Source organism: Chlorocebus sabaeus, chromosome 14 (assembly GCF_047675955.1).
Source record: "Chlorocebus sabaeus isolate Y175 chromosome 14, mChlSab1.0.hap1, whole genome shotgun sequence".
Lineage (NCBI taxonomy): Eukaryota > Metazoa > Chordata > Mammalia > Primates > Cercopithecidae > Chlorocebus > Chlorocebus sabaeus.
The window spans coordinates 32,485,366-32,497,555 of record NC_132917.1 but is presented as its reverse complement, the minus strand read 5'-3'; the positions used below and the strand labels follow the sequence as shown (position 1 = coordinate 32,497,555).

Sequence of the window (12,190 nt, the reverse complement as noted above, 5' to 3'; positions counted from 1 at the left end):
ATTCTACTTAAGTTATTCTATTTCATATACATGGGTGAGAAAGATAAAACAAGGAGAAACATTGAAACCATGTTCAGTTGTAGAAAATCTCACTCATTTATTTGGGAAGCGAAGTTCTTCATATTTGTCTGATGTACTTACTTTTGTTTTAATCGGATATAGGAAGTTGATAAATTGTTCCAAGCTTCAGCATTCTGAAATGATAGAGGACTCAGTTAATTAACTATTCTCATTTAGGTAAAATTATTGCTGAAACCAAAAGTACAGCACACTTTCCTAGTCCAATATATGCTCTTTAAAATCACAATTTTCAATAAGGTGTGTTTAAAGGTAAACAGCAAAATTAAATCAAGCTGAACTTTTATAATTTAGAAAAAGGTTTAAACAATCAACCAAGAAATATAACTATGATTGTACCAATCAGCAATTCAGTTAAGATTTTATTTTCAAATTTAGACTTACAAAATAGCTAATTTACAATATGCTCTATATAGTACGTAGATTTATTACAAAAAAGACAATGCAGTATACTGTTTTTTCCTATCTTAAAAGTTTTTGCCATTATACCATCATCCTTCTTCACTGGATAGGGGGGTTAAAAAGAATCTGTTCTCCAGTATTACTACTAAGTATTTCATCCATCAAACATATTTCTCTACCTATTCCTCTACCCAATGACAAAAATAAAGCAAAAATGAATTTTTTTAAATCAGCTTAATCAGGTTGAATTTATATAAATGTTGATTCAAATAAGAATGACACAAATTATATATTTCGCTTTGTTCCACTTTTCATCTAATATAGTATATATCGCTCAAGTCCCATACATATGATTCAAAAATTAAGTGGCAGTGGACCTCCACTTCCAGACATGGCAAAATTAATAACTTTTTGAAGTCTAGCAAAGAACAATTACCAGAAAGCTGTGAGCTGAATGGAGATTTTGGAGGTCACACTGTGCTAGAAGTTATTCAAGTTCCAAATGAGCCAAAGTGGAGAGTTCTTATTGATTGCCCATGGCATTAAATTCAATCCCAGAGAGGTTATACCTTAAGAAAAGGTTATTAGAGGTCTGGGTGCAGTGGTTCACATCTGTAATCCCAGCACTTTGGGAGGCCAAGATGGGAGGATCACTTGAGGCCAGGAGTTCGAGACTAGCCTCGTCAAGAGAGCAAGGCTCCATCTCTACTTTTTTTTTTTAAAGGGTTATGAGAAAATAAGGAGAACTCCAGACCCACTTTAACGAGCTTAAAAACAAGATGATTTATGAGTAATTTAACTGAATGCCACAATAAAACTCAATCCTTCTTAAGAGAACAGAATAAAACCAAGAAGCACAACATAGCATCCACAATGCATAGAATACAATTTAAAAAAAAAAACGGTGGACATGGGAAAAAGCAGGAAAATTTCCTTCATAACCAAGGAAAAAAATCAGTTAATAGAAACAGTACTAGACATGAAAGAGACGTTGAAATAAGCATAGGATTTGAAAGCAGTTATTATAAACATGTTCAAAGATGTAAAGGAAAACATGAACATAATGAGGGAATGTTTGGGGGAATGTTAGTAAGACATTAAAGCTGTTAAAATATCCAAATGAAAGCAGCCTGACTGCTGGAACTGCTTGTTGTAACCTGAAACCAGTTTTATCTGCACCTTCTGAGATAATTTGCTGAAACTCTGGGACTAATTTTGCCCTCTCTCATCCCTCATCAATGGAAGCTTGGCAGCTCCCCAAACCCTTACTGTAAGTGCCAATGAATTCCTCTAAGAGAAATATGTAACACTTCTCCTTTTTATAAAACTTCTAACCTTCTCTTTGTTCTTCAGACTTATCAAAGACAACCTGGCATGCATATATGCTCCAAATTGCAATTCTTTCTTCTCAAATAAAATATTAAATTTAGATCTTTTTTAAGGAGTCCAAAAAAAAAAAAAAAAAGCCAAAACCCTACTAGAAGTAATAAATGAGCTCAGCAAGGTTGCAGGATATAATTAATATATAAAAAACAATTGTGTTTCTATATACATGAAGAATTTAGCTATTAACTTATTTCCAGATTTATAAATCCTATACCTTGAGGTATGACCTTCCCTCAAATGTATACTTTCCTCCAACACAAAAGGAATTGCTGTTCTGAACAATAAAAAGTAAAAAGCCATGTAAGGACAGAAGATCAAACAAACTTACGTCGGGTTCTAGAGTCACACAGCGCTGAAATGCCTTTGCTGAACCTTGATAGTCTTCCAAGGCCAAATAAGCACAGCCGAGAGAAAACCACACCCCGAGCTGCAAAGACCAAAAAGTCAAAGTCATTCAAACACACAGAAACATTTACAGAATATAATCTGAAAATTAAGATACTATCAACAAACACACTCCTAGAAAGAATGCAGAGCTATATAATAAATATTTGCCTTATATTTAGTTTAAAGGTAGAATATTTAGCAATGGAGATAAATTTTTCCGTATAATTTTCAACACTAACACTGAAAACATGCAATATTACTGCATGTGTTTCGCGGAAAAAGTCCATACTTTGTGCTAACCGAACTCCTTACTGGGCATGTTGGCCCTCTTTATCCGTGGGTTCCACAACTGTGGGTTCAACCAGTTGCAGAACGAAAATATTGGAGAAAAAAAAAACTCGATGGTTGCATCTCTACTGAATATGTACAAACATTTTTTTTTTCTTGTCATTATTCCCTAACAATACAAATTACACAGTGTTTGCACTGTGTTAGGTACCATAAATAATCAAGAGATGACTGAAAGTTTACAGGAGGATGTATGTAAGTCATACGCAAATACTACAGTATTTTATACAATGGACTTGAACATCATGGATTTTGGTATCAGTGTTGGCGGTGGGGCCTGGAAGCAATCCCCCATGCATTCTGAGGGACCACCATACACAAAGTATCAGCAGATTCACAACTGATGAATGTACTACAAACTCAAAAAAAAGAAATTTATTTTTTCATTTTCAAACTAGACCGCAAGAGCTTCTGCAGCTTAACCAGGAGCCAAACTGCCCTCGCATATATCTGCTTTAGGCAAGCCTGAAAATAATTTAGAAAAAGGAGATTCAGAATCTGGATTATCAAATAGTTACTCAAAATGTAAAGTATGACCTAAGCCAATTAGATTTGTAAACATTGAGATTTAGAAAACAGATAAAATAGGAGGTAGCTATACAGATTACAAAAAAAAAAAAATCTGTACATCATAAGGTTTCCTTAAAATTTGATAGCCTCTGTCAAAAGGGAGATAAAACTAACAAAAATTCGGCTGGGTGTGGTGGCTCACGCCTGTAATCCCAGCACTTTCGGAGGCCAAAGTGGGTGGATCACTTGAGGTCAGGAGTTGAAAACCAGCCTGAATCCAATCTGTCACTGATGGACATTTGGGTTAAGAAAATGTGGCACATATACACCATGGAATACTATGCAGCCATAAAAAAGGATGAGTTTGTGTCCTTTGTAGGGACATGGATGCAGCTGGAAACCATCATTCTTAGCAAACTATCACAAGAACAGAAAACCAAACACCGCATGTTCTCACTCGTAGGTGGGAACTGAACAATGAGATCACTTGGACTCGGGAAGGGGAACATCACACACCGGGGCCTATCATGGGGAGGGGGGAGGGGGGAGGGATTGCATTGGGAGTTATACCTGATGTAAATGACGAGTTGATGGGTGCAGCACACCAACATGGCACAAGTATACATATGTAGCAAACCTGCACGTTGTGCACATGTACCCTACAACTTGAAGTTTAATAATAATAAATAAATTAAAAAAAAAAAAAAAAAAGAAAACCAGCCTGACCAACATGGTGAAGCCCCCGTCTCAACTAAAAATACAAAAATTAGCCGGACGTGGCGGTGTGCACCTGTAATCCCAGTTACTGGGGAGGCTGAGGTAGGAAAATCACTTGAACCTAGGAGGTGGAGGCTGTAGTGAGCTGAGATTGCGCTACTGCATGCCAGGCTGGGTGACAGAGTGAGACTCCATCTCAAACAAAACAAAACAAAAACAAAAACAAAAAGCAAAAAACAAAAAATTAACAAAAATTAAATGGAATTAGTCAGAAATGCAGCCATTATGAGTTGTTTTCCTTCCAGACAGTCAGCAAAGCCAACTTTATAAGCAGATTGAAGTCTCCTTTCTTACTGACTTCCAGAAAGTCACTGAGCCAGCTGTCAGATTTGCCTGAACAGTTTAGGGTAGGAAAGAAAACAAGGTGCTCTGTTATCTATCCACAGCCTTCCACAGAGGCAGAGCAGGAGGCTGCCTCTACATCACTCCTCCTTCAGCCATTCCCACAAAACTTGTACCATATGGCTAGCAGAGGCCTGAAAGTTCTTTAAGCAGATAAAGATATTTAGCCAGTAATTAGAGATAAAGCTTAGAAAGCAAGCATACTTGGGCCATTTAACACTTTGCCATGAATTCACAAGAGGCTATAAATAACTGTTATCAGGAGACTTTATGGAGAACAGATTTTGTTAGAGGGACAGGGACAGGTAATCACTGAAAAGAGGATGGATATATGTCTAGTGGGAGCGGGGAGAAGCAGAGGTACTAGGTTGAAACTAAAAGTTAGAAGTTCACTTTTCTGAATCATGGGACTTTCAACAACCTAAAAATGAGCTCGTCACTTTGCTTTCATCTGTTTTTTTTTTATAGAATTAAATGAAAAGAGCTTCAATGCATCCAACCACACTTGCTGAACATGATACATTCTGAGAGAAACTAAAGTCTGATGCTAACATATAAAACAAGCTCTCTAAACTCCAACCAAGTAAAAAGTTTCAAAATCTGTGTATTGGCTGGGCGCAGTGGCTCACGCCTATAATCCCGGCACTTTGGAAAGCCGAGGCAGGCAGATCACGAGGTCAGGAGATCGAGACCATCCTGGCCAACATGGTGAAACCCTGTCTCTACTAAAAATACAAAAAAAAATTAGCCAGGCGTGGTAGTACACGCCTGTAGTCCCAGCTACTCAGGAGGCTGAGGCAGGAGAATTTCTTGAACCCAGGAGGCGGAAGTTGCAGTGAGCTGAGATCGTGCCACTGCACTCCAGTCTGGGTGACAAAGCAAGACTCCATCTCAAAAAATGAAAAAAAAAATCTGTGTATTATACTTCATCAATGTTAAAGTACACTCTTTCCCCACCATTTAGCATTTCTGAAATAGGGATGCATCTGAAAAACCAATAGCTTGTCAGTTTTATTGGCAACATTTTTTTTTCTATATAAAGTGGTACTTAAAGGTACTTCTTACAACTGATGGCATCTTAGATACAAAGAATGGTACCAAGTATACTTGGAATAAGGGATTCTTATTTTGAGACGAAATCAAGAATAATGAGAACTGACTTCAAGGTCCTCAAAACGCATGTGCTCTGTTTGTGTTCTGCACCAGCAAAGAACAAACACTATTTCCTATGTGTTGTTATAAAAACCACACGTGTGGCCGGGCGCAGTGGTTCACACCTGTAATCCCAGCACTTTGGGAGGCCGAGGTGGGCGGACCATGAGGTCAGGAGATCGAGACCATCCTGGCTAACACGGTGAAACCTCATCTCTACTAAAAATACAAAAAAATTAGCCAGGCATGGTGGCAGGAGCCTGTAGTCCCGGCAAATCGGGAGGATAAGGCAGGAGAATGGCGTGAACCTGAGAGGCGGAGCTTGCAGTGAGCTGAGATGGCGCCACTGCACTCCAGCCTGGGTTACTGTTTCGTCTCAAAAACAAACAAACAAACAAAAACACATGTAAATTCAAAATCTAAATAAAAACTTCATTTCTCAATCCATCTAAGAAGATTTACAAAGGTTGCAAATGTCCAAAATTAGCAATTATTCTTCTAGCTCTAAAACAGATTGGTGATGAGGTTATCTTTTATTTTTAATTTTTAAAACTACTGAATGTTTTGTAACCAGTGTCTTTAAAACCAAAACAAATTTAATGAAAATCAGACGGATGACTTAATTTAACATAAAGTATTATGGTTCTCTTTTCGTTTTACTCTTGGGTATTTTTGCAGTGTTTTAATACTCTGCATTTGAAGGAAAAATCCTAGGATCATTAACTGCTAGGTTTTATCTACTGATAACATGAAGGGAGATGAGTTTTGCACATGGTGGTGTTCTTTGAAATCATCCAGTGGCTTTTCTTTTTTGAGGTCTTCAGAATGTGGGGGACTACAGATAATATTTGGTGCCTCTTTTACTTTTTTCTTTTTAAACTATTACTTAAACTGCTATTACCAATAGTGATAGGCATCTCAGTTCAGAATAGTCATACTCTTAAGAACACAAAAGAAAAACAAAATCAAAAGAAGCTTCAAAAAAAAGCTTTTTTTTTGCTTTTCAAAAAAAGAAAAACAAAATCAAAAGAAGCTTCAAAAAAACCTCTCACGATTCCTTAGAACAGAGTTGTATATGTTTGGGTACAAAAATACCTACCTTCTAGTCCAGCGCTATCAGATAAAAATAACATGCTAGTAGCCTCATTATATTTTCTACATTTCAAAAAGTCAAAGGAAGGTGGTCCACGCCTGTAATCCCTGCACTTTGGGAGGCTGAGGTGGGCAGATCACTTGAGGTCAGGAGTTCAAGACCAGCCTGGCCAAAATGGTAAAACCCTGTCTCTACTAAAGATACAAAAAAATTAGCAGGCATGCATCTGTAATCCCAGCTACTCAGGAGACTGAGGCGGGAGAATCACTTGAACCAGGAGGCGGAGGTTGCAGTGAGCCATAATCACGCCACTGCACTCTGGCCTGGGCTACAAAGTGAGACTCCGTCTCAAAAAAGAAAAAAAAAAGGGTAAAAGAAAGGGTGAAATTTATTTTCATAACATTTTATTTAACTCTACATATCCAGTATGCGATTACTTCAATATATTATTACTATACAAAGTTATTGAGATATTTTATAACCACTTTTTCACACCAAGTCTTTGAAATCTGATGTGAATTCAACACAGTATGGATCAATTTCAACTAGTCACATTTCAAGTGTCCATTGTCACACATGACTAGTGGCTACCATATTAACACAGTTATACTGTTTCTCTAAAACACTGACATGGGCCCAATACCTTGCATCCTTCCCTTCTTTCTCCAATAAAAAACTAGCTCCTTTGGCTGAGACCCTCCCTTGAGCTTCTTTCATATACTATAGTTACTCCTGTTCCTCTCTTTACAATAACGACCAAAATAATTAGCTCTTAATGAGCATCTGCTATGTGTGCCAAGCACTGACACCATGAGCTTTCCACACATTACTCATGCGTTCCTCACACCCACCCTGCAAGGTGGTCAATCTTACTCTCCTAAGAGAGGCGACAAAGAGTCAGAGTCAGTCATGGACAGAGGAGAGGTTCGACACAGTCAGTGTGACTCCAAAGACCACATCCTCTCTGTCTCTGACAACACCATTCTGCCCATACACAAGCCATGATTTAAGGCAATACCATTCTTGTCACCAATAAAGAGAGAGGGGGGAAATATGGCAGTTAACATGTGCTGGAGAAACCCAGAAGATAATTCTTTAAGAACCAGGAGCATATCTCTTCCCTCACAAAGGCTCTCTTGATTGGGCTAGTCAGGTGGACAAAAGAAGACATAGAAAAATGGGTGGCCACAGGACGGGGCAAGAATGGAGGGAGATAATCACCTGACAGAGAGGCCCTGGTTGAGCTTTCTGCAGACCTTATTTCCAGGGCAAATCGTGAAGGCCAGTTGGCCGTAGGCAGGCAATAATCTTTAAAAGCTGACTGTCTAGCGTTTATCTCTCAGGGAGCCAATATAGAAACACAAAAGCAGGCCAACTTTTTATTTTGAACGTGATAATACTTGTACTTAACCAACGGCTTTAAATTATTTTAAAAATAATTCACAAAGAATTCAAAAGCTTGAGAGCATGGTTTCTCTGAATTTCCCTCACAAAGCCCCCTAGAGTGTGACAGAGGAGAAAGATGACTGGGATTCAAGCGGCTCTGGGTAACTGTTAAACGACCCTGGCTATGTCACTTAACCTGCGTGTCTCAGTTCCCCGAGTGTGAAATAAGCAGGGGTGGACTCGTCTAAAATTCCTGAGTTCTTCAGATGCCCTAGATTCTGAAAACCCAGAGGGGACTGGGTTTGAAGGTACACTATTGCCATCTAGTGGCACAATAAGGACACTGACAATAGAATGGAATACAGAAGCACTTCAACTTATGAGAGGGTTATGTCCTGATAAATCCATTGTAAAATGAAAATATTATTAAGTCAAAAATGCATTAAATTCACTTGATTTGCTGAACCTAATAGCTTCACCTAGCACACCTTAAACATGCTCAGAACACTTACATTAGACTACAGATGGAGAAAACCATCTAGCACAAAGCCTATTTTATTTTTTAAAAAGTGTAGAATATCTCATGGAATTTATTGACTACTATACGGAAAATTATCAACAGAATAGGTGTATGGGAACTCTAAGCATAGTTTCCACTGAAAGTGTATCATTTTTATACCATCATAAAGTAAAAAAGTTATTAAGTGGAACTATCATAAGTTAGGGATCGTCTGGTATTTAGAATCAGCAGGTTTGAAGAACTAGAAGGGAATCAGTTCAATTAAGAGACCTTAGAAATCAATTCAAAAGAGATCTAGAGGAAAATGATGCTTACAAAGGAAATAACTGGCTTAAAGCCACACAATAGTTCCTTAATCCAAGTGTGAAATATGTGTGCTGAAGACAGGGACTGTAATACTTATTAAACCTTAATAATTAAAATAAAAATTAAAGTTTGCTGCCCTGAGGGTTAGCAAAGACTAAGCACCACTAGATAATTGGCATAGATAACTTTTATAATTAAAAAGTTAATTTTTACAAGGGTTATTTAAGGCATCTTAAATAGGTACTACTTATGAGCCTACTACTCAAGCTCCCTTACTCCTGAAAGTTTCTACATAATCAATCATCAGTATTCACACTTTTGGCTGATTTCCCTCATAGGATCCACTGTTTTAAATTTTCCTGTCACATATAATAAAGGTTAATGTAGAATAATCTAATCCTAAAGCCACACCACACTCTCCACTCTTTCTGTACCCCCGCCTCATTTCTATGACCCCAAACGCAGATGAGTTGTTGAATGTAGTATCATTAAACAGGAAATGGCCACAGTCAAAATCCAAGAGTGACATCAACGGTGTCTGGTAGTAGCTTTTCCTAAAGTGATGCTTAATGCTCATATTTTTCCTAATGTGCACCGCCAACTCTTTCATAACCAAGTTTCTCATTTACTAAATTCTAAGTTCTCCTTCCACGAGGAAATACAAACCTTAACCTGTCAGCTTACTGGTCTCTCCAAAGGAATAATTTCTTCTATTTTATTGTCTTCCCTTAAACTAAAGGATCAACTAAATTTTATACATAATTTTTCTTTTACTCTAGGCTATTAATTATTGAATGCCCTTCTCTTAATTCTTGACCTAGATTTGGTTACCACTGGTCTTTATATTTGCCCAGTCTTTTCAAATAATTCACAATGCAAGGTAACATAGGTGTTTATATGTCATATGCATGTGAGAGTCTCCTGTTAGATATATCTCCCTAATTTTAGCCTACAGATAATGGGGCAGCAATGGTTTTTCTACAGTGCAACAGGCAGAAAAGTAAAGAACCACTATGTAACATCTATAATTGTGAACTTACTACGGGCCAGGAAATACGTTAGACACCTAACAAATATTGGCTCTAATTTTCTCAGCAGCAAATCCAGGTAGAGATTGTAAACTCCATTATTTAAAAGCTCAGAAAGATGAAGAAATTTGCCTTTGTTATCTTCCTCGGGATTACCAGAATTCAGAATCAGGTCTATGGTAGCAAAGCTTTCGGCCTCCCCACTATGCATCAGTCACAGCTACAGCCCAGATGTTATCACAGCACTCACATTTCTTGGCAGTTATGCAAGTTACACCTTAAGACTTTCATTCTGTACTGCTTACCAATACGAGAAGGGAGGAATAAAAAGGAAAGAATGTCTGTTTTCTGTACATATTATTCACACATGTTCATCCTGTCCTCTCTCTTGGAATGTGAGCTCCAACCTCCTTGAGTCTTCCCACCACAAATAACGTAAGTTCAAAACAGAAACTATATAAAGCCATTTCAGATAAAAATATTTTATCCTTTCCAAAGCTAAAATGAAAGAAAAAGTGAAATCAAGGAAGAGCAGCATGTACAAACCACCAAGATGATTAAAATGCCAGAGTACTGTATCGTAGAAGTCTGGTCTTGTTAAGTATAACAATGGCACTTGGAAAGGTCAGCTCCGTTAAATCCGTGGTCTCCAAGAGAGTCACTCACTAACACGTGCTGGATGGTTCCAAAACATCAATCTTATAACCTCACTTTGTTTCTGATGAAAGACCCGATGGTTCTTCATTAAAGGATGAAAAAAGTTCAAACCTGACAGCCTGGTATTCAGGGCTTTTTATAACTTGACCTCGACCAAATATGCCATTACTTCCTAGCATGCTATGATATCCTCCAGGGCAAAACTGTGAAGAGGTTAAGAGCAAGAGCTCTGGAATCAGAAAGCTCAGGTTGAAATCCCAGCCCCATCCCTCATAAATTGTAAAATCTAGTACAAATTACTTAACCCTCTATTTCTTCTTTTATGAAAGTGGGTAAAAACAGTAAGTACCTCAGTGACTGCAGAGAATTAAAAATAAATGGAAAATGCTTCTAGAACAGTACCTGGCACTGAGTAAATACTCAGCATTAGTTGCTTATTTTCACTATTATAACTGAATAAAATATAAACCATCAAAACTGTTACCAAGAAACTGCTCTCTGCAGCGTTGGTTTTTATATCTGCTAGTTTCCTTCCTTGAAACACATTTTCCCAATTTTTTCCACCTATCCAAATCCCAACCATTCTGGTAGTTCATGCCAACATTCACTTCCATCAGGCTTTTTCTGACCATTCACATCCTTATTGACAAGGCCACCCAAAAGAATCGCCAGGCACCCAAAGCATGTTGCCTATTCACCCAACTCCTTCGTTACACGCAATGCTATTCATGTCTCCTCTCTCCATTTAACCCATATAAACCCCTGGAGGGCAGGAGTCTGTGTCTTAACACAACTCTCCTGTATCCCCCTCAATACCTCAATGGTTTACAAAGAGTTCATACTTACCTAAGAGCTTAGAATATAGATGCTTAATGAATAGAAATAGCTATTATGTTAATGTTCTCATTTTCCAGTCATTTTTAATACTATTCCTTATTTCCAAAGCTAATACCTTCATCTCTTCTCCTCATTCCACTCTCCCCTAGAATGATATTCCCTATTTATCTCCCCTCTCTCCTTACAACATTCCATTTCTCCTTTATCCATTGGAATCTTTCATTTCTGCCTTCCTCCATGTAAAGGACTCCAGTATCTTTTTTTTTTTTTTTTTTTTTTTTGAGATGGAGTCTCGCTCTGTGACCCAGGCTGGAGTGCAGCGGCGCGATCTCAGCTCACTGCAAGCTCCGCCTCCCGGGTTCACGCCATTCTCCTGCCTCAGCCTCCCGAGTAGCTGGGACTACAGGCGCCCACCACCGCACCCGGCTAATTTTTTTGTATTTTTTAATAGAGACAGGGTTTCACCATGGTCTCGATCTCCTGACCTTGTGATCCGCCCGCCTTGGCCTCCCAAAGTGCTGGGATTACAGGCGTGAGCCACCGCGCCCGGCCAAGACTCCAGTATCTTGAAATGTTTTACCTGACTTTTCTGCCCCTTTGAGTACAAAACTCTACATTTGTCTCTCATCTCTCTGATGTGCTCCTAAAATGAACAGTCTATAGATTATATCTCCGTTTCTTCATCTATCACTCATCCTTTAATCTCCTGAATCTGTTTTTGAATATCATTAGTGAGCTCAAAATCCAATGACCTCTTCATAGCCCTGTGGACTTCATCATTACATGTGACATAACTCACTGACATTTGCTCTTGTTTTAGGTGCCATGAACCCCTTGCTGGGGTTTCCTTCTATCCCTCTGATCAAGACTCTGATGTACTCTGAGTCCTATTTCACCGGTGCCATTTCTCCTATCTTCTTCCAACTGCAGGAGATGCCCAAAGCTCAGGACATTGCCTGTTATTCTCTTCCATCACAGTTT

At 38.4% G+C, this 12,190-nt stretch overlaps 1 protein-coding gene across 1 annotated transcript in view; it reads right to left on the bottom strand.

Annotated features, from left to right (window-relative positions):
* Positions 1-12,190, bottom strand: part of TTC27 (tetratricopeptide repeat domain 27) — a 187,607-nt gene that overhangs the window by 37,698 nt on the left and 137,719 nt on the right. Inside the window, exons 14-15 of the mRNA XM_007970975.3 lie at positions 2,195-2,293; positions 142-194 (exon numbers count right to left, since the gene is read on the bottom strand). Of these exons, the coding sequence (XP_007969166.1) occupies positions 142-194; positions 2,195-2,293 (152 nt within the window). The remainder of the gene's footprint in view (positions 1-141; positions 195-2,194; positions 2,294-12,190) is intronic.